This window comes from Abramis brama (assembly GCF_963993115.1).
Source record: "Abramis brama genome assembly, chromosome: 16".
In the NCBI taxonomy this organism is placed as follows: domain Eukaryota; kingdom Metazoa; phylum Chordata; class Actinopteri; order Cypriniformes; family Leuciscidae; genus Abramis; species Abramis brama.
The window spans coordinates 17,475,362-17,499,942 of NC_139978.1; the positions used below are offsets into that span (position 1 = coordinate 17,475,362).

The window sequence follows — 24,581 nt, forward strand, 5'->3', positions numbered from 1 at the left end:
CATAGAAATCCAAATGCTTGCCAGGCATACAAAAACATATACTGTATGATTCATGAATGTAAAACTACATCTATTGGACCATCTATTTTGAAACATGAAAAACATCTTCGAAAAATACATTTACGTATACATGATAATTATGTATTTTGAATATACAGTTTTTCGTCTCACGAAAAGGGGTTGATATCATTTCAAAATATGTTTTTGCCTGATTGTCCAAAATGACTTGCATAAACCTCTGCAATATACAACACACAGGAAACATTGGTCATCCAGAGACACAAGCGATCACCAGATGGCGCCAGTGAGCAGAATGAAACCTGCACTCCAAACACGTGAACTAGTATAACATGTTCAACCTACAAAGCTGATCTTGGACCTTTCATTGGCTTCATAAGCAGGGCACACAGCTTGTTGCAAATCAGTAGCTGTTATGAGTAAATGGCATGATGATAGTAAGAATCAGCAGCATAACTTCACCTTTTGACCTTTAGTGCAGACTATATAGCCGATTACACTGGCTCCATTGGAAGTGCCGGTAGAAGTGAGGGGAGGGGGCTTCCACCGGATCTGCAAGACTCCAGGTGTCTGTCCCAACTGAACTTGCACATCCTGAGGAGGTAAAGGAGGACCTGAAAAAAAAAAAAAGAAAAAAGAGGATGTTCATGAAATAACAGAATACTGAAACAAAATGTGTGAGTTGCTACACTTTTATCATGATTCAAGCAAATGTGTGTGTTTGTGGGTGGGCTATGACATACATTATACTTTCAGAAACATGTGCATGCTTGTGCATGAAAATATGATGCATGTGTAATGGGCATGTAAATGTGCGTGCATTTTACAGCCGAAAAGGTACGCCAGCTGTGCAAAGACTATCATAGTGTATTTGCTTATGTCAGCACTCTGATTTTATGTGGGCTGATTCGTCTTAATCCCAGTGTTATATATGGCTGCCAGCAATGGACCGCACCATCTCAGAAGCTAAAACAAACAATGGCCAGTTATCACTTCAGCTGTTTTGTATAACAGTGCTAGAGTGAATGGAGACGAGAGAGAGAGAAAGCAAGAGAAAGAGACGAGCAGACGTCATTCGCCTCATCTCTTGCTTAGATTCAATTTAAAATATTGTTCATTAGAGCTGGGTAACGATACAGATTTACTGATTTGATTCGATTCTGATTCAGAAACTCTCAATTTGATTCGATTTGATTCTAATTTGGATCCGATTCCAATTATAATGTTAATTTTGTTTACATATTTTCCATTCTGAAAGCTAATGCTGTACATTATACAGGGCAGTGCTTCAGACTGATTCAAACCAGTAACTCTTCTTCCATAACTATGTTTTAAGTGGTGTATAAAGACCTTACTTAATGAACCGTTATGCTTTTATTACCTTAGAATGAGCCATTTCTATCTACATACACCGCGGGTCCCCGACAAGTTTATACAGTAGCCCTAAACGGACAAACGCGTTTCGTCACTATGTTGTTCTTCGTGCAAAGAAGCAAGCTTAAATCAGCGGATAAAACACTGACACGATGATGAACAAGTAACAATAATATTCGCAATAACATATCATTCAACTAAATAATTAAGTAAACCTAATTTCTTAATTTATCTTTGTAAAGAAACCTCATTGCTTAACTGGCAACTCTCTGCTGTCTCAGACTAAGACAGCTTTTCCTGTCGGCCACTGTAACTTCTGCTGGTTGCAATTCGCAACCTCAACACTAGATGCCGCTAAAAATTAGCGATTTTTGATTTTTAGCGGCATCTAGTGGTGAGATTTGGGAATTGCAAACAGCTAGTCACTCGCTGCCTATCCTTCAAATTCCAAACTCGAATGAGAAGCTACGGTGGCCGACATAGGATCGGAAGATGTCGTCGTCTGAGTCAGCAGAGAGTAGCAAGTCAAGCAATGAGGTTTCTTTATATTATATTTTATATTAAATTATATTTACTTAATTATTCAGTAAAACCACATGTTATTGCGATTGTTATTTTTACTTGTTCATCATTGTTTCCATGCTAGTTAGTATAAGATAAGAGCTATGGATAAGAGCATCAAAGCAGCTAGGTAAGGTGAAATAGCTAACGTTACTATGTCCGAGGCGTCGTTCAGACAGCATGTTTTTCTCCACGTTTGCAGAGTCAGGGACAACCTGAGTATTCTGCTGCGTCTTTTTCTGCTGCTTCTCATTCAAGTTAGTGACGAAACCGAAACGCGCTCTGTAGCGCTGTTTGTTCGCTGTCGGCTACGGTAGAAACATGACGTCACAATATGTTGACCTTCATAGAAGGGGGGTGTCCGCGGTTATGTAGATATAAATGACTCATTCTAAGGTAATAAAAACATAACGGCTTATTAAGTAAGGTCTTTATACACCACTGAAAACATAGTTATGGGTCTTATATTGCATTTCTGTCAATAGATCCTCAGAAATATCACACATTGCACCTTTAAAAGAAAACGGCTCATGACCAGTGTTTGGCGAGCGCAATAAAAGTAACGAGTTACATAATCAGATTACTTTTTTTCCAAGTAACTAGGAAAGAAACAAATTACTTTAAATTCGCAAATAATTAATAAAAGTTATTTTGTTTTCCCATTTATTGACTGACACCTCTTCTGTCCTCATGTTGAAAGAAATCGAGTTATTGCAGAGGCGTTGTGTGCGCTGTGTGATTGTAGTTATAGACTAAATATGAGCAGGCATTTACTCATTTCACTTGCGCAAAAACAGATTCAGTATTCCTCAATATAAATAAATACAGTGAAATGCCAACTCCGCCAAACCTGCAATAATTAAATATGTTAAATAAAACAAAAATACATTATGTATTTTATTTCACTTTATTAATCAATGTCTTTGCTGCTGACCTTCGATGACCCAATTCAACCATACAAATAAATGACTTTAGTAAACGTCACATTTTAAAAAAAAAAATGTTTTTTTTTTTTAATGCTGAAGTAAGAAAGTTGAACTTTATTTCTCCAGCATTTGTTTGAAAGGTTTGTTAGATCTGCATCCTCTACTGAACAGACGTGAATTGTGAATCCAGTTGCTCTGATCATGCTGTGTGTTTTTGATTTGATAAAAAGAACCACCTCATAAGAATCATTTGCTTGTGAATTTGAGGACTCTGTTCACACTGTATGTTTCTGATTTGCTAAAAAAAAAAAAAAAAAAAAACCTGCCTCATAAGAATAATTTACTTGTGAATCCAGCTAATCTGGTCACGCTGTAGTATATTTTTTTGATTCGCTAAAACATACTAGTTCATAAGAGTCATTTGCTCATGGATCCAGCTACTCTGTCTGTGCTAAAAGGAACCGGCTCATAAGAGTCATTTGCTCATGAATCAGACTACTCTGGTTGCACAGTATATTTTTGATTTGCTAATAAGAACCGGCTCATAAGAGTAGTTGCTCGTGACTTACAGTATGGTCACGCTGTACTGTATATATTTTGATTCGCTAAAAAGAATGCATGCAGCCCATCAGGACAACTCGATAGAAAGACTCACCATTCTCACCACCTTTTCTTGATACACGTGTAAATAATGGCGCCATCTTTGTGCACAGACAAGTGTGAAGAGCATTTCAATGTGTTAAATGCTATCACAGTTCTTGTCTACTAAAACACTAATTAAAACTGAATGGTTTCCCAGTGACAAGCTCTCACTTAAACAATCAATTAAGAGAAGCCATCCTGATGTCAGAGAGCAGGTAGGTTTGAACTCTTCGATGAATCACACTAATCCACAATGATCACTTCTCTGCCCAACACATGACAGATCATCAGGGAGCGCTTAATCAATGACCACCCCTCACTGATCAGAGACCACGGGGCGCTCGGAGCGCCGATCGGTCCAGAGACGTCAGGGGGCATGGCTGAGAGCCTGTGGAAAGACAGTGGAGCTAAAAGTGGATCATGTAATTTGTGAAGCTGATCCAGAGGAACTGGATCAATGCTCTGTAATTGAAAACAGCTCAAAGGCTGTCTTTATCTGATCAGGCCTTCATTTGAGGCTACCGCTGCACCGGCTAAATGCCTGAAGATGGGCATCACGTGATAAAAGCTTGCGCTGTTAGTCCACAGGGAAGCCCGCAGATGGGTTTACATTGCCCTGTATATATTACACAGTCTGTAGGTGGGGAACACACTACGCACTAGACTAGACCGAAGGTTCATTTATCTCAAGACATCAAGATGTCCTGAGGCATGCACTCCACTGTGCTAGAAATTCGATAATCTGCGAGCAGGACCGTTCCATCATGAGTGGCCTTCCCTTAATTAACGTTCTATATCAATTAAAAGCATCAATAATAAAAAAATACATCAGAGATAGGCACTGTGGGAGAAAAACACATTCTTTTCACACTTTAAAAGCATGATTTCTTTGTTGATGTCTTCATGTTCTTTAAAGCTGGTTTGCACATAGCCACTTCTGATATATTGAAACTAAACTGGGTTTTCACAAATTCTTTTAAATTCTATTGAAGGTAACACTGCAAAATGAAAGCTTATAAAATTAAATGACAATTATAAAATGTTTTTACTTTATAAGGTACAGTAAATTGGCAGGAATAAATCACATTTAAAAATATATTAAATTACAAAACAATTCTTTTAAATTGTAATATTTCACAATATTACTGTTTTTAATGTATTTTTATTTTTAAATAAAATAAATGCGGCCTTGGTGAGTATTCTGGCCCTAGTAATATTATAGTTTATTTTGTCAGTACTGACACCTCGTGGTCATTTTAAGATCTGTCACTTTGAGTAATACATCAGCCATTTGGATTTCAGAGCTCATTGTGCAGATGTGCATCTACGTCCATTCCGAAAGCACAATCTGTAAGTTTAAGCAGACAAGTGACTTCTTATATAAACAATAAAAACATTTGAACGGTAGTGTAAATACAATACGTCGCGGAGCGGGCATGTTACGGATACGTGGTGTAAAAATGTTGTAATCAAAAAAACATGTCTAATTAATTGAAATCATGTATTATGAATCATTAAACTTATACAATATTTTTTTTTAAAAATCTATGAAATTTTTTTCACACCAATTCAGTCTTGTGTTTTTTTCTGATAATTGAAGTGATCATTGTGGATTAGTGTGATTCATCGAAGAGTTCAAACCTACCTGCTCTCTGACATCAGGATGGCAAGTTTTGATGATAATTTATTTGTTTTAATGTTTATTATTCACTTATTAATAAAATAGTGTCCTTTTTTATTACATTATACATTAATCTTTTTATTATTCACTTATAAATAGTATTTTATTAATAAAACATTGACCTTTTTTATTACACTGAGACATATCTAAATTCTACTGTACAACTAATATATTTCTGTCAAGTTAAACCGAACTTTTATTTTGACGGGTTGCCGTGAAGACCTTTGAGTTTCTGTGTGTTTATGACATGATGATAGTTTTTCTCAAATGAAGCGGTTAAATGCTCACGAAGTGACTTTCAGAGCGGATCTAGAGTCTGGAGATGAAGTTCATGCACTCGTGTCTTCATATAGGCAAAAAACAGGGCCGCCCCCCCCCCAAAACAATGGTAGGGGAAACACCGTAAGACTAGAATAAGTCATGGAGTATCAACCATAGTGATTTATGAGATATTAAATGGGTCTTCAGAGATAAATGGTCTTCTCTCAACACCAAACAGAACATTAGGATTAATTAACATTCTATACCAATAAAATCTGCAACTGTTAATGATCACAGGCTTTGCTGAGAGCCACGGCACAGCAGGAGACAGCCATAATAATGCTGACGGCCTTTCATTTCCTCCCTGGACAATGGCTGTCACACTCAGGATCGGAGGGGAAAAAAATGAGCTGGCACTGAAAGCATCCTCATATGCATGTCTGCTCTGCTTCTTGGCATTGCGACGAGCGTGTATATGTCTGTGAGTGTGTGAGCCAGTGTGAAATAATGTGGGAGACAGTAAAGAAGGAGCAAGCGAGGACTCCCTCAGAAGCAGAATACCGGGCATCCCCCTGTTCTCCCCCTCCACCCTCGCCTTTCTCACATCCTCTCTGATTCTGCCTCTTTTCATCTTCAGTCGCTCCGCTTCCCTACTGCGGCAAACGCATTTCCATTCATCACGCATTCATTCATTTCCTCCGCTCTCATTCGTCTGTACTCCAAAGCTTAAAAGCAAGGCATCTTCAGGGTCCTCTGGGAACAGCGTGGAGAGATGAAGAAAAGCAAAACGTAACTCGGTTGATCAACATCTTAGGTAGACGTCTGCGTAATAAAACCAGAGCGACAACTCTTCGTTTTTTTTGCGTTAACATGCCATAGGGTTCTTTTAATGAAGGCAGCTTGTGCTTGTCTACAGTCTCTCTAGGGTAGGAAGCTCATTATGGAGCACTAAACTCTCAGTCTTCCTCCTTTAGCAGGGTGAATTGATGAACAGAAACAGCATAGCAAACATCAAGGTTACACGCCTAATGTTAACTGTTATCTGACACATGAGGAACTCCCACAAACAACTGACAACTTATATGATATTCTCTGAGGAAGCACCATCTTCAAAATATTTGGATGAGAATATAATTGGACAAGGATTATGATGGCTGGTCTCATAGGAATTGGTAGATACAAAGACAGACTTGTTCCCTCCAGTCCAATTTTATCAGAGTCTGCTCAGAGTACAGATATTTTGATAATTGGCCCTTAAAAGTTGGAAAAAAAGTTAAACATTTCTAGATGTAGGTGCAGTAATTAATTTGTAAATGAATAATTGTCGGAACCAAAACAACAATTAAATTGCTGAGACCAAACTGACCGTACAACTTTAGTTTTCCTGGAACATGACGTCACTAAACTGTGATGGCACAACTATAAAAGCATCATTCACAAGTTTCTGCACGGCCTTACACCTTATTCCGCCACCTATTCTGTCTACATTGAGACCAAATATCATTCAGCTGATCAGTGATATTCTCTCACCGACGATGTTGTTGCCTCATTCATTACATCAATTTCTGAACTAACTCCCGTTGCTTGTGTCTCCCGCTATCCTGATTAGTATTAGAGTTGTCCAGGGGTGCATCTCTTTTGACCATAAACACCACCAGCTTTAATCGCGGATATTAAAATGTAAGATATGCTTGACTGTCTTTTTGACATTTTGAAGAAATTAACTTATTTTTATTAAAATAATTAGTCAGATATTTACACTCCAAACTTTCCGCTGCTCACCGTGGGCAAAACAGTAAGCAGTAAGCACCAACCAATGAGAGTGATTTTGAACTTAAGAAAGCTGATTGGTCAAAAATATATATGTTGAGGGCCAATAGCAAAACATAACCTCCAAATACATCTGCATAAACTCGCGCTAGCTCTGTCTCACACGTGTGCACGCACTGTCACCATGTAATGCACTTGCTAATGTCGGATCGTTTAAAAACAAATACTGGAACACAAAAAAACGAACATTTGACATTTTACGGAACAGGATCCGGCTCAAAATAAGCACTGCATGGGTGGTATTGTGGGATTAATTGCATTCATAAAAAAGACCAAGGATACTAATTCAATGTATTTTGATCCGAAAACATAAACCTTGATTAGGCTTTCTGTCAATTTTAGTCCCTGTCATGATCAAAATGTGAGATTTTAACATTTGTTGTTGGGTATGGTCCAACATTGTGCTCATTTTGAGGTACCAGTAATCCTAATTCTTGAGATATACCCTAAAAACAAGGTATTGTAGAAGTTTTTTGGCCTGGAAATAAATAAAAGTTTGGCAAAAAAAAAAACAGGGGTACAAAAATATTTAAAAGCAGGGAGCAAGAAAACTTTTACAAATTTTAGATTTAGGTCACCATAAATAGCCTTAACTAATTTGACACGGTCAAGGATCAGTTGGATAGCAACCACCCCAAACACTTTAAAGGGGTGGTATAATGCCCTTTTCACAAGATGTAAAATAAGTCTCTGATGTCCCCAGAGTGTGTATGTGAAGTTTTAGCTCAAAATACCCCACAGATATTTTTATATAGTATGTTAAAGTTGTACTTTTTTGAGGGTGAGCAAAAACGCACCCTTTTTGTGTCTGTCTCTTTAAATAATAATAATAATAATAATAATTTGTTACATTTATATAGCGCTTTTCTAGGTACTCAAAGCGCTTTACATGGAAGGGGAGAATCTCCTCAACCACCACCAATGTGCAGCATCCACCTGGATGATGCGACGGCAGCCATATTGCGCCAGAACGCCCACCACACACCAGCATACTGGTGGAGAGGAGACAGTGATGAAGCCAATCAGTATATGGGGATGATTAGGAGGCCATGATGGACAGAGGTCAAGGGGCAAATTTGGCCAGGATGCCGGGGTTACACCCCTACTCTTTTTCGAAGGACATCCTGGGATTTTTAATGACCACAGAGAGTCAGGACCTCGGTTTAACGTCTCATCCGAAGGAGCAGCAAATGAGCTGCTGCTCCCAGCACAGAGGGCGGAGCTACAACAGCTTGTGTCCTTTTACCTCACACAGACATGCACTGAAAATTTCAAAAACTTTTAGCCTTTTATGTTCAAACCGGAGTCAGACAATGATGGAGAGACTCAAGAAGAAGTGACAACATGTAGACAACATTTCCGAATGGTTAGTTGATGAATTAAGGTAGCTTATGTGTAGCAGATGAGCAGATCATTCATTTCATTTGGTTCTGAATTAATGAATCGTGGCTCGTTGAATCTGAACACAAATGCACATTCCTTCTTGCTTTCACACTCTGAACCCCCCGAATGCAAATCATTTATGTTGGCTCCAGCTAGTCTGCAACAAATGGTCTTTCGCGACATTTTATAGCACCCTAGACACACTTCAGAACAACGTTCTGCATTCCAAACCCCCTTTCTCTCTGCACCAAAGAGATAACGAAACTGTCTATAGACATTCCAAACACACAAAAACTTACCTTGCATTTAATTTAGAATGATTTAGAACCTAAGATGATGTATTAAGGCCTGCATGTTTGGTTAGCCCTTTCATGCCATAGTTCTGATTTGTAACTTGGAAGTGTTTCTCCTAAGTAATGTTCTCAAATAGAAACATGGTCTTGTAACCTGACCCCCCTGCTATAGGATAACACTTTACAAAACCCCGGGAGACTGAGTCATCATCCCACACACACATACATACACACACACACACACACCCCTTTGTGTGTAACTTAGGATAGAAATATCCCTTTAACGTATGCACACACCGATATGTATGTGTGATTAGTTGTTACTTTATAATAGAGGTGTAGTTTTCTAATGTGTAATCTTGAATCAAAAGTGTTTTAGTTTTGAGAATGTCACCAACGTTCTCTGGCAATTTCCTTCCCCCCCACTTGGTTTTTTATTGCCTTAACGGAATGTCAAGCAAGCTGAGATTCTAGGAGAGGAGTAGGAATAAAGTGTTAATCCTACATTTTCTATATGTATAACCACTTAAGAAATGTATAAACAAGGATTTAATTTTCCCATATCAAATTTGTGTATCTGCAATTTTATCGTGTGATAATCAAAACTTTAAATGTGTGTAATTCTGCATATGAATGTAACTTTATGTTTCTTCTACTTGTACCTGCCATCCTTGGTATTTGTTTGACCGTCGTGTTTTGACTGAACTAGTCATACATAGGAGATTACAGTAAAATGTATTGTTCTGTGTGTACAATCTTTCTGGGTAGAAATGACGAAATTTTATACCATCATAAACTATGCAAATAAGTTCTCTTGACAAGACAAAGAAGAACTTTTCCCGCCCGAGATGCTCTAAGATGATTGGTTCACGCACGCGAAGCAGGCGTGAGCCCATCCTCTCCATAAGAGACGGACACAGAACTCTCTCTGGAGCACTTTTTGAGAGAAGATCCATGGCTCCCTGTTAGGGAGCGTTCTCCGTTTTCTCTTTTCTTTTCTTTCCTTTACTAAGTTTTATTTTCATATTCGCATCTCCCTCCACAAGGGAGATGAACTCTGAATTATTTCTGTGGTAACTTCACGTTCGGTGAACCTTTAAATCTTCGCGCGCTCGCACCGGAAGACACGAAAGAACGCACAGATCCAAAAGGACGACCCACGCACGCTCGTCTTTCGCAAATACAAAGAGAACCATACGCAAGTATTGATTTGATTTGATTGATGTGATTTCTTGTTGTCTCTCTCAAGGTTACATTGCCTGTGATTTTGCCATGCTGAGATCATCTTGGTGATCTCTCTCATCCTGACCTTTAGTTTCACTTTCTCTCGTTCATTCCTCTCCCTCGCTCTCATTTTTCTCTTCCTCTCTCGTGTTTGTAATGTTTTACGTTTTGTTTGTTTCGGTTGTATATACATGTATTCCTTAGTTCGATGAATTATTAGTTCAATTATTAAAATCCAATATGTATTCCTGATTGGTTCTGTCTGTCTGCTCGTATTACAAAGTCAATGAGATGCTGATCCTAGCTACAAGCTTTTATTATTTACTACGTTGAGTAGTTTAATTTTATAAACACAGGAAAATTAATGTTCACGGCCAGAAAGTTAATATTTCTTGGAGTTTATAAGAAGTGATAACTTTATTGAGAAGTTGATAAGTTAATCTTACGGCCGTTTTGCTGGACAAACAGCTGTTTGATAATTACATTAATTTCCATTAAGGGTTATCTCATAATCGATCTGAAATAAGATTATTGATATATGAATGAGGAATTATAATTCGTTGTGATTGATTATTCATATATTCATATAATCAATCTATTTTCAACTTAATTTAATGTAACTGTAATATGCAATATATTAATCATATTCATGATTAATTATTAAAATTCCCTATAGATCATTTGAGCTAATGTTAACGTACTACCCAGTGCGGTTACATATGTGTAGTTATCTTCTAGTCTTTGATTAGCATATTCTGTCTTGATAATCTATAAATCGTGTTCAGGGGGCGGGTTTATGTAAATTTTAGGGTTCATGATGTCACTAACCCGGGAGGAATGTCGTGTGGTCTCTACCAGCCGTTTGTTGTAGTCCTTAAAAAGCATTTTTTTTAAAAGCAAATATCTCCCTTTGCTTTGAATTTTGAGCATTGTAACTTTGCAGATGTTGTTTATGCTCAAACAGCAACATTACACACTAACTAGAGTTTGAAAAGTGAAATCATATTCAACCACCCCTTTAAAAAACTGCTAGCAACAACTTCACAACCATTTCACAACACCATAGACACTGCACTGTTTTGTACAAACAATCACTCAGAATCAGAACAAGGTAGAAAGCACTTAGCAACAGCCTAGCAACCACAGATAACACCTTGGCATGGTGGTGACAAGTTTTGAGAAAAATTCTTGATAAAAATGTACTGTAAAAATCCAGGTATTCTTATTATTCATTCAGAATAGGATGAGTATTTAAAAAAGGCGGGGTTAGTAGCAAATAAGTGATAACTTGGGCTGACAATTTAACATGTCAATTTACTGCAGTTAAAATAAAAAGTTATGGGTCAGTAAGATTTTATAATGTTTTTAGAAGAAATCTCTTATGATCACCAAGGCTGCATTCATTTGATCAATAATATAGTAAATTAGTAATATTGTGAAATATTATTTAAAAAAATAATAATACAGTTTTATATTTGAATATATTTTAAAATGTAATTTATTCCTGTGATGGTAAAGCTGAATTTTCAGCATCATTACTCCAGTCTTCAGTGTCACACGATCCTTCAGAAATCATTCTAATATGCTGACTTGGTGCATAAGAAACATTTCTTATTATTATTATCAATGTTAATCTTTTCGTGGAAACCGTGAGACGTTTTTTCAGGATTCATTCAAAAGAACAGCATTTATTTGAAACAGAAATCTTTTGTAACATTATAAATGTATTTACTGTTACTTTTAATCTAGTTAATGCATCCTTGCTGAATAAAAGTAATCATTTCTTAATAAAATAATAATTAATATTTATCAATATATTTATTATTTTTTAAATATTATATAATAAATAATTAACTGTATATTAATTGCATCTTACTTCATATTACAATTATATAATGTCTATATATTTAATAGAAAACAACAACAACAACAATGCAATTAATCATGGGCCCTTACTTGTATGTAAATTCTGTAATAAGAAATGTTCCTACCATTGAAGCAATTCAATCTTGAAGTATCAACTTCACGTTTTTGCAAGAACGCATGGCGATCTGCGACGCAACGAAATATTATGCAATTAATCTGACTGAATGTTTCAATCGATTAACAGCGCTAGTAATAAGATGTAAAATCACTTAGCAATAAGAAATGAACATGCAGAGAGTGCACTCACCGGCTGGCTGTGTGCAGAACTCCACCGAGACCTCCTTCTTCTCCCTCTGCTCAAGGGGAAGCTGCCAGGGCACCTGATGGGGTCGGGCCACCACCCGTATCTTATACACAGTCATGGGCTTCAGGTTGTAGAAGTGGTATTTGTACCCTCCAGGCTTCACTACATCATACTCCCCATCATTCAGGAAGATCATGTGGCTGTAGTTACTGTTGCTCGGCATCCAGGTGAGTTCAGCCGAAACTTGTGTGATGTTCTCCACACGAAGGTAATAGGGTGCCACCACCACATCTTTCCCCACCAGCAGTGTGCAGCGCAGCGGATCGGAGAGCCCCCGCTCTGTCATGCTCTGGATGGAGATGCGGTGAGTACAGGAGGCCAGGTTCAGCTTCTCGATCAAAGACTTGGTGCGACCGCCGAAGGGCACGCTCATGCGCACCTCCTGATCCACCAGCACGTTGTAGCCACTGATGGGCGTCCACCCGGGCAAAACCACTGGAGGCTCCCAGCTTATAATGACACTCTTGGCCAGCTGTTTGATCAAGGTAATGCGGCGGGGGTAAGGCACGATGTCTTCTCCGATCTCATCAATGTTCACGTCCAGCGTGCCTGTGCCGTTGCTGCAGGGTCCCAGAAAGTCCATGCCCAGCCCAATGCTCATGCCCAAGCTGCTCACCCCACTGCTGCTGCTGGTGCCCGTCCCGGTACCCGAGCCCAGGGCATCCAGCCTGTCTGAGAGCAGCGTGCTGAGCGTGCTCACGGCGCTGCTCGGCATGGAGGGGGGGCTGTGGTTGAGGTAGGACGGTTCCTTGATGCGGTCCAGAGGAATCGAGGGAAGCTCCTCATCCTGGACAAAGTCCACAAAGTTGGAGGGAACGAGACCCTGCTGTCCATCCAACAACTCCCCTGAAGTGCATAAAAGGGCATTGAGTGGTGAAAAAGAGCATGAGGGAGAAAAGACTATTCATGCTACAAAAAGATATTGTTATTAGGAAATATGTCAACATGGGAAAGTAAACTGCACTTGTCAATGTCTTCATAGGATCTTTAACAATTCTGACTGCTTACACTATACTGTTCACAGTGAGGAAACAGCAGCAGTCGAACACTACTATTTAAAAGACTGGGGTCAGTAAGATTTTTTTTCAATTCAAGAAATTGACACTTTTATTCAATAAGATGCATTAAATTGATGACATTAAAGGTGACAGTAAAGGCATTTAAAATGTTACAAAAGGCTTCTATTTTTTTACTTTTTGAACTTTTATCAAGTGGCACCTAAGACTGAAGAAAAGACTGTGAAAATGAAGCTTTGCCTTCACAGGAATAAATTACATTTTATTCAAATAGAAAACAGTTATTTTAAATTGTAATCATATTTCACAATTTATTTGATCAAATAAATGCAACGTTGTTGAGCTGAATACCTTGAAGAAAAACTTTCTTTCTTAAAAAATCTTATTGACATCAAACTTTTGAATGATAGTATATAACCACTCTGAGGTAGTCCTGTATTATGACATACCTTCATAGAAGCCGTCCTCATCCATGGTCCCATAAACATACAGGTACTTCCCAGCCACCAGGGGGAGCTCTGCTTCAGGATGCTCATTGGGGCCATCGTAAGGGTTATAACTGCACAGAGGACACGCTGTATTCAATTCATGATTTAAAAAAAATAAAAATAAAAATAACCCTATTTTGTAAGGTATATTCTTGATTAAATCAAACCTAAAGAAGAAATGTATATGTTTTGATGGTAAACTATTAGTGAAAAATGCTGATATAACTAAGCAATTGGTAGAGTAGGTTAATTTCCCTGAAATGTTAAACACTGTAGCTCTGTGGCAGCTACAGTACAAAACATTGCTTGGTTTGTTCGGGCATCCCGGCCAGCTTGATATAGTGGAGTGCAACCTGTTTGAAACATTATTTTTCATTATTTCAGTAAAAACCATCTGGTGACGCTAGTGGAGCCAATGGGCAAGCTGGCTGAAAGGTTTAAAGCAAAAATGTGAAGCTCGTATTTTTGGTAAATCTTTTCTATGATTGTATGACAGCGTATTTTAAATGTTTATCTGCTGTGCTTGGTAGATGAGTCAAAATTCTCATCCGTGGTAATCGATTGTGTGCACAGATGTTGTTGATACACTTAACTTGTACTTAACACAGACTTGATACAGTCCCTAACGCTATTCTACACCTAATCATTACAGCTAATGGCATGATATAACAAATCATTACAGCTAATGACACACTATAACCTATTATTACAGCAAACGTCCAATTGTAACGTATGGTAACATGTTACAACAGCTGTAGTGGATCCACTTACTTGTAACGGGCAACACACAGTCTCACTTTGCCTGTGTATCTGGACTTAGACCTGGGGGACGATCCGGGCTCTTTATCCATCTAAAAGAGAAAGGGGGCATTAAAAATGTCTTGCATATGGGCCCAGGGCATGACTTGCTACGCCACTGAATCTCTTAGACCTTAAGATCGGATTTGAAAACCAAATCTGATTGTGTGCAGTGTGAACAAAGCCTAAGAATGTCAATGACAAATCAATGGGTTGTAAAGAGAATACATGGTTTTCACGTTTTGATTTTTGATAATTTTTTAGGGAAAAACTGAAATCTGAATTAATTGAGAACAAATTCCCGTGTGCAATCTGATAATGTGGGCGATTAAGCCAATAGCACCAGCGGAGCACAGTCTGAGCAGACAGATTGGACTATTCACACCCACACACAATTTCTCTCACACACACACACAGTCTGTCAGTGTATACTGTAATTATTCTCATAATGGCCAAATCACTGTGGTACGACACACTACTAGAATCTACTTTTCTCTGTTGGGTTTTTATATGTTAGAATAGATTCTATTCTATTCATTTGACTCTATACAAACTTTATTTTGTAGACAATTTCAGTGTTTTATACATTTTAACTTTATAATAAATTTAAGTCAAATTTTAAATTATTAAAAACAAAATGTTATTGAAAATTCTCCACTGATTTGCATTGTTGCCTTTCAAAATGAAGTGGTTAAATCATTGTAATATTCACATACTGAATTGCTATTAGACTTCTTTCTTACATTTATTCGGAATTTTTTTCTTTCTGGCATCTTTTAGCCATCTATAGCTGCCTTTATCAGTTCTAATTTTTGCATTTACTTTACGCACAGAACAAAAGTCTAAAACCTATTAAGGGGTCATGAACTGAGAATTCAAATTTTCCTTGATCTTTTGACAGTTAAGAGTTCGTTATACTATAAAAAATACCCTGTAAGTTTCAAAACTTCCTTGTTATTCCAAAAACTTGCTTTTATTGAAACTAAGGCCAGAAAACGACAGGATTTTTAAAAGTGGTGACTTATGATGTCACAGAGCAGCAAAAGACCAATGTGAATGTCTCAGCAGTGCATTATTCATTTTACTGTGGATTATTTGGTAAATTTCGGCGCAGACGATATGGATCTGCCAGCAACGCCCCAAACATGCAAGTAATCATGTTTATTCTAATGCCTGATCTGTGATCAGTGATTTCTGATGTATAATAATTCAAGTTCAGACAGATTATCTCCCAAAATCGTTCAATACTGTTTATGCATCAGTAAATCAAGCCAGTGACTAAACGATCAACTTCACATCGTTTCTCTTAGTAGGATGAAAATAATCTTATTTAAACTGTGATTAAAGTACATACAGAAAGCAATCAAAGAATGCTCTTTTCAATCGCCCAAGCTGTCAATCACACAGCGCAAGTTTATCTGGACACTTGCCAAAATGTAATGTAATCGATGCTGTTACAATGTAAAACGAAGCTCTTACTGTATTTACATCGTGTTTGCATTGTTATTTGGTGAAAGCATTCGTGAAAGTGCAGAAATTGCGTTCACGCGATCAACAGACTGTATGTCATCTGCTCAATGCTCATCACTGCAACCTTTCATGTGATGGGAATACATCTAACTTTTCACCATTCGTTAATCTCGATAGCTGTAATAGTAAAAACGTAATAAAAGATTTCGAAAGAGAGTTCCACTTGTAATACTAGCTATTTCATATGCAAACATGTCAGCCAATCACAGCAGTGGGCGTTTACAGTGAAGTCTCACAGCAGACACGCCCTTCAAACAGAGCGTTCAAATCAGAGCTTGGAAAAATGCCTTTTATTTCTAGATTATGACAAATTTTTATGTAAAAATCATACTAACATTATAAGGACACCCCAGGAAACATTATAAAATAATAAAATAATACAGTTCATTGATTTTTGTGCTGGCTTTGCAAGCACTGGTATTTCATTCAGAAAAATATTAATCTAAACTATTTTATTCTGTAGAACCGCACTTCTTTTTATATATTTAACTTTCGGTTTAAAAGATTAAACTAAAATGAAAGTGTGAAGGGTTAACATTAAAGGTAAAATGAACTGACACTGACTGGTTGGTTTGTTTGAGATACTCACAGCAGTGGCGATGACGGGCCGCACCTCTGAGAGGAAGGCCCGTCGTGGGCTGGAGGGTGTGCTTCGTGACAGGAAGGTGGGTTTAACAGACAGGAGCTCTACCTTCTCCCCCTCAGTCATCTGCAGAGGCCGAATGAGCTCTGAGATCTTACTCATTGAATCCTCATTACCTTCACACAAACACACACAAAAGTGACTGATTACTTCATTACTGTGTACAGCCCCATCTCAGCACATCATCACTGCTGTTGATCTTATCAGCCTTCAGATTTTTCAGCATTAGATATTGTTTCATATGGTCTAATTGGAAAGGTAAGGGATAAAAGATGGCAAACTGAAGATAAACAAATATGAAGTGAACTATAATCAATCAATCCCTTACATGAATGAATATACAAAAGGGATTTGGACAGAAACTATACACTACTGTTCAAAAGTTTGGGGTCGATAAGATTTTTTCATGTTTTTAAAAGAAGACTCATGATGACTTATGATCACCAAGGCTGCATTCATTTGATCAAAAAATACAGTAAAACTATTGAAATATTAATTAAATTCAAAATAACCGTTTTCTATTTTAATATATTTTAAAATGTAATTTATTCTTGTGATGCAAAGCTGAATTTTCAGCATCATTACTTCAGTCTTCAGTGTCACACGATCCTTCAGAAATCGTTCTAATATGCTGACTTGGTGCTCAAGAAACATTCCTTATTATTATCAATGTTGCAAAGAGTTGCTGCTTAATATTTTGTGATTTTTTTTAATAAAAAAACAGCATTTATTTAAAATAGAAATCTTTCGTAACATTATAAACGTCTTTAATTTAACTTTTGATCAATTTAATGCATCCTTGCTGAATAAAAGTATTAATTAAAAAAGTGGCAAATCTTAAAACCAAATGCCATTTATTTTAAACAAATAAATCAACTTCAAAATGATAAAAAAAAAATCATTGATATATATATATATATATTGTTAACAATTAAGCCAAAAAGCCACTATCTGTTTATTAGATCCTATACCAACTAAACTACTGAAAGAAGTGTTACCTATAGTGGAAGAGCCTCTCCTCAATATTATTAACTCATCTTTATCTTTAGGTCGTGTTCCAAGAACATTTAAACTGGCAGTTATAAAACCTCTAATTAAGAAACCACAATTAGACCCGCATAATCTAGCAAATTATAGACCAATTTCAAATCTTCCTTTTATGTCTAAAATACTAGAAAAAGTGGTGTCCACTCAACTGGGCTCTTTCTTGCAAGAAAATTACATCTATGAAAAGTTTCAGTCTGGATTCAGACCGCACCATAGCACTGAAACTGCGCTCGTTAAAATTACAAATGACTTACTTTTAGCATCTGACCAAGGCTGTATCTCAATACTAGTTTTACTTGATCTTAATGCTGCGTTCGATACTATAGATCACACAATACTCTTAGATCGACTACAAAATTATACTGGTGTTCAAGGACAAGCATTAAGTTGGTTCAGATCATACTTATCTGACCGCTACCATTTTGTCTATTTAAATGGAGAAAAATCGATCATAACTCCAGTAAACTATGGAGTGCCGCAGGGATCTGTGTTAGGCCCTCTGTTATTCTCAATATATATGCTGCCACTTGGAAATATTATAAGGAAACATGGACTTTGTTTCCATTGTTATGCTGATGACACTCAAATATATATTTCATCATGGCCAGATGAAAACGCTAAATTATCCAATTTGACAGAGTGTGTTAAAGATATAAAAGATTGGATGACGCACAATTTTCTTTTATTAAATCCAGACAAGACAGAGGTACTAATCATCGGTTTAAAAAAACCGCCCACAAAACCTCTCACACTACAACTTTAACATAGTAGGATGTCCTGTTACTTTATCCTCTACAGTAAAAGACCTAGGTGTTATACTAGACTGCAACCTGTCTTTTGAAAATCATATTTCATATGTTACAAGAACAGCCTTTTTCCACCTTAGAAACATTTCTAAGCTACGTAATATGCTATCAGTTTCTGATGCAGAAAAATTAGTTCATGCATTCATGACCTCGAGACTAGATTACTGTAATGCTTTATTAGCCGGTTGTCCTGCATCCTCAATAAACAAGCTACAGTTAGTCCAAAATGCCACCGCTAGAGTTCTTACTAGATCAAGAAAATATGATCATATAACACCAATTTTATCATCACTACATTGGCTACCTATAAAGTTCCGTATTAATTACAAGGTATTGCTACTGACTTATAAAGCCCTAAACGGTTTAGCTCCAGTCTATTTAACGGATCTTCTATCGCCATATAATCCATCGCGCTCTTTAAGATCACTAAATTCGAGGCTTTTGGTCATACCTAGGATATCCAGATCCACCAAAGGAGGGAGAGCATTTTCACATTTAGCTCCAAAACTCTGGAATAGTCTTCCTGATACTGTTCGTTGCTCAGACTCGCTCTCCCAGTTTAAAACTAGATTAAAGACGCATCTTTTCAGCCAGGCATTCATATAATACTTTTAATCTTACAGTTAAATCCAACCTCTAGTTCATAAACGCCAGAGGAGAACTGGCCCCCGACTGAGCCTGGGTTCTCCCAAGGTTTTTTTTTCTCCATTAGGTCATCTGATGGAGTTTTTCGGTTCCTTGCCACTGTTGCCTTTGGCTTGCTCAGTTGGGGATATTTGAGATATTTAATTTAATTAATCAATCAACAATACTATTGATCAGCATTACCAAACGTGGACATTTTCCACTAGAAACAAGCATTGATGTATTATTTTAATTTAATACTGTGAAGCTGCTTTGATACAATCTGTATTGTGAAAAGCGCTATATAAATAAACTTGACTTGACTTGACTTATCTGGTTGTCAAACAGCAAAAAATGACTAAATGAAGTTAGTTCTGAGAACATTATTTGTTTGCAGATGCAAATTGATTTTATAACACAAAGACAAAGATGCCCAAAATATTCCAATTATGTTGAGGTCCTTGAGGTAATTTATTTATCTACTATTTTGTAAATGAATTAGAATGAATGAAACAGTAAAATGTCAAATATGGATTTTCAGCACCAAAGAAACCATACCACGTTGCTTTCTACGTTACTCTGTTAACTATTCTTCAGAGTGCATACAGTACCTTTCCCGGAGGGGGCAGAGAGGCCGTTGAGGAGCTGGGAGAGGGTGAGGGGTTTGGTGGGTGAACCGGGAGAGTCGCTCCCTGTGAGCTGACTGCTGCTCAGGATGTCTAACTTCCCGGCCTGCAACCTGAACTTCTCCAACTCTTTAGACAGCAGGTTAAACTGCTCACTCTGCGTCCGGCATTTTTCCTCCAGTTCTCTCACTTTAGCCTGGAAAGAAAAGGAAAAGAGAAAGGCTAGCGTTAAAAACCGCACAGAGACCAATTCGGTCTGGTCTGTAATAAAAAGCAAGACTCTAGTAGCAGTGACATTTACAATAGTTAACATCTGCACTTCACATTAACTAACCGAACAAAGCTAATGAATGGAGCCAACGAACTCTACCAGCTGTGGTAAGCAACCTACAATACTACAAGAATGGCCCACATCTAAAAGGAGGTTTTTCCTACCAAAAATCGCATTGTGTTCTTAGTGCGAAGGACACTTCTCAGCTTCAGACACCAACAGAATCAAACAAAGACAGGAGTCAATCTATGTTCAGCTGTTATTGTACAACAAATCTCTTTTTTGGTCATGAAGTTAGCAATGGGAAGTAATATTACATGGAGGAGGGTACCACACATGCCAAAATAACAGTAAAAGCTGTTTATGCCTGATGATTTGACGAAACTTACATGAATACTTGTACATCAACACTATTAACTGCATTAGAGGTGTGAGTTTGCATTTTAATCATGTCAACGTGGACATTGACTTGTGCAATGTGTTTATGCACAGTTACAAGTTCACATAAATCACTAAGCAGGGCTTTTCGGGCAAGGAAATTAAAGGAGGGTGGTGGAAGGAAGACATGACACGTCCTGCAATCCATCGGTCATGTTTATTGTTGCTGATCTGATCTGCAAACGCACATATCCATGAGGCGCTAACAGCATTCAGCACAAGGCAGCACACATGCATTGCAACACAGGAAGAGCAGAAAAGATCAGGCAGTGAATGAGAAACTTTAACCACTGAGAACAAACTTACTTTCATGAATATGCCCTCAACTATAGGCTGCCCTCATCTTCATTTATCTCCTGTTAAGCATCTGTACTATCAAAAAAATAAAAAATAAAAACTGCCTCTCAAGAGGAATGAGGGTACAGCTGGATGGTTTCAAACAATCTGGTTTAAAAAAAAATCTACAGTGGAAGACAATTTTTTACCGTTTGTTAAAGATGGTAGAGTTTGTGATTAGTTAATTATCTATTTGGATGACAAGTATATGCCACCACCCATTTTACATACATTTTACGTAGCAATAACAAACAATTCATTAAAATATTTAAATGTAATCATATTTTTATATTTAATTTTATATTGATATTTTTATTTCATGTACACTATGTAATACATATATTGTTAAAATAGTTTTAATTTAATTTAATAATTATTTTATATCGATAACATTAAAAACAATTGAATAAAATTATAATTTAATTATTAGCAACATTATATACTGTTATTAATAATAGTATATATATATATATATATATATATACATATACATATATATATATATATACATATACATATACACATATATATATATATACATATACACATATATATATATACATACATATATATATATACACATATATACATATATATATACATATATACATATATATATATATACATATATATATATATATATATACATATATATATATATATATATACATATATATACATATATATATATACATATATATATATATATATATATATATATATATATATATATATATATATATATATATATATACACACACACACAGTATACAGTGAGGAAAATAAGTATTTGAACACCCTGCTATTTTGCAAGTTCTCCCACTTGGAAATCATGGAGGGGTCTGAAATTGTCATCGTAGGTGCATGTCCACTGTGAGAGACATAATCTAAAAAAAAAAAATCCAGAAATCACAATATATGATTTTTTAACTATTTATTTGTATGATACAGCTGCAAATAAGTATTTGACCACCTGTCTATCAGCTAGAATTCTGACCCTAAAAGACCTGTTAGTCTGCCTTTAAAATGTCCACCTCCACTCCATTTATTATCCTAAATTAGATGCACCTGTTTGAGGTCGTTAGCTGCATAAAGACACCTGTCAACCCCATACAATCAGTAAGAATCCAACTACTAACATGGCCAAGACCAAAGAGCTGTCCAAAGACACTAGAGACAAAATTGTACACCTCCACAAGGCTGGAAAGGGCTACGGGGAAATTGCCAAGCAGCTTGGTGAAAAAAGGTCCACTGTTGGAGCAATCATTAGAAAATGGAAGAAGCTAAACATGACTGTCAGTCTCCCTCGGACTGGGGCTCCATGCAAGATCTCACCTCGTGGGGTCTCAATGATCCTAAGAAAGGTGAGAAATCAGGCCAGAACTACACGGGAGGAGCTGGTCAATGACCTGAAAACAGCTGGGACCACCGTTTCCAAGGTTACTGTTGGTAATACACTAAGACGTCATGGTTTGAAATAATGCATGGCACGGAAGGTTCCCCTGCTTAAACCAGCACATGTCAAGGCCCGTCTTAAGTTTGCCAATGACCATTTGGATGATCCAGAGGAGTCATGGGAGAAAGTCATGTGGTCAGATGAGACCAAAATAGAACTTTTTGGTCATAATTCCACTAAACGTGTTTGGAGGAAGAAGAATGATGAGTACCATCCCAAGAACACCATCCCTACTGTGAAGCATGGGGGTGGTAGCATCATGCTTTGGGGGTGTTTTTCTGCACATGGGACAGGGCGACTGCACTGTATTAAGGAGAGGATGACTGGAGCCATGTATTGCGAGATTTTGGGGAACAACCTCCTTCCCTCAGTTAGAGCATTGAAGATGGGTCGAGGCTGGGTTTTCCAACATGACAATGACCCGAAGCACACAGCCAGGATAACCAAGGAGTGGCTCTGTAAGAAGCATATCAAGGTTCTGGCGTGGCCTAGCCAGTCTCCAGACCTAAACCCAATAGAGAATCTTTGGAGGGAGCTCAAACTCCGTGTTTCTCAGCGACAGCCCAGAAACCTGACTGATCTAGAGAAGATCTGTGTGGAGGAGTGGGCCAAAATCCCTCCTGCAGTGTGTGCAAACCTGGTGAAAAACTACAGGAAACGTTTGACCTCTGTAATTGCAAACAAAGGCTACTGTACCAAATATTAACATTGATTTTCTCAGGTGTTCAAATACTTATTTGCAGCTGTATCATACAAATAAATAGTTAAAAAATCATACATTGTGATTTCTGGATTTTTTTTTTTTAGATTATGTCTCTCACAGTGGACATGCACCTACGATGACAATTTCAGACCCCTCCATGATTTCTAAGTGGGAGAACTTGCAAAATAGCAGGGTGTTCAAATACTTATTTTCCTCACTGTATATATATATATGTATATTTAGTTTAAAAAATGCAATAAAAAGCAGTTGTTTGGCATCAAAGACAAAAGCATGCAAAACGTGACCTGTTTTTATACCTTAAACATTTATAAAACACATAAACAACTTTGTCAGGTACGTATAAAATGACTATGAAGTTTGATGGTTTCTCCTAAAACGGTTCAATATTTTGATCTATGGCGATATAGATCAAAGATATTGATCAAACGTTTACAGATCGATCATGGATATGAGCAGTAATCGACAGGACAGCTAAACGAGGTGACAGGAACTACCCCAATGAGTCACACGGGGAGGGAGAACTTTGAGGAAAAAGTAACTCGAAAATACCTGCATGCTGTCCAAGTGATTCTGTATATGCAAACAAACAAAAACAAAAACAAAAAAGACCAGTAACATAGTGACAAGAGATGTAAGAAACCAAACAAATCACAGTTACACACACAAGCATTTCTTCAGTTTCAGAAGTCACAAAGACCCAACATGAGTACTTCCCCCCTCCCCCCATTTCCCATTAACTGCCAATGAATGGCAGAAATGAATGAAAAGAACAAAGCAGAATATGGTAAATAAATCATAAAATGTACATCAAAGAGATGTACATCAGTTTAAAACATTAAATAATGAAACTAATCAGTGAGGATATGTACACAAGAACATACTTTATTAGTTTATTTAATAAATTTGTCTGAATAACTCAAAATAAAAAAGGTGTTAGCTAAGATGTGATTCACATGGTAGCAAGATTTTTGGCTAATATGAGAAAATACATGATGACGCATGTGGAATGTGCTGTACTTTAAAGGTCAGCCAAGATACGATTTAAAATTCATGCTTATATGCACACTCACAAACACATGCACTAACATTCATGAGAAGGCATCGTTACTCACCTCTAACAGATGGACGGCACCTTCATGTTCCTTCTTAGCCTCAACCTGAGCCTATAAACAACATTAAAATAATATATAACACCATTAATACCAAATCAGTCACTGACATGCTCTTAATAAAAGTCAATACCAGAAATATTCCTATATGTTCCCATATCTCTCTGTACTGGCAGATCGGCCCATCTTTTGCAAGCTGCTCCAAATCTCAGATTTACATTTTCAAAGATATTTAGATCTGAATTT

General features: G+C 37.1%; 1 protein-coding gene across 1 annotated transcript in view; it reads right to left on the bottom strand.

Moving 5' to 3' along the window:
- Nucleotides 1–24,581, bottom strand: part of rimbp2b (RIMS binding protein 2b) — a 148,328-nt gene that overhangs the window by 29,351 nt on the left and 94,396 nt on the right. The window contains exons 9-18 of the mRNA XM_084086743.1: nt 24,339–24,389; nt 23,776–23,796; nt 20,437–20,478; nt 19,987–20,197; nt 16,845–17,014; nt 14,699–14,778; nt 13,889–13,998; nt 12,367–13,269; nt 12,185–12,244; nt 481–632 (exon numbers count right to left, since the gene is read on the bottom strand). Coding sequence (XP_083942869.1) covers nt 481–632; nt 12,185–12,244; nt 12,367–13,269; nt 13,889–13,998; nt 14,699–14,778; nt 16,845–17,014; nt 19,987–20,197; nt 20,437–20,478; nt 23,776–23,796; nt 24,339–24,389 — 1,800 coding nt within the window. The remainder of the gene's footprint in view (nt 1–480; nt 633–12,184; nt 12,245–12,366; nt 13,270–13,888; nt 13,999–14,698; nt 14,779–16,844; nt 17,015–19,986; nt 20,198–20,436; nt 20,479–23,775; nt 23,797–24,338; nt 24,390–24,581) is intronic.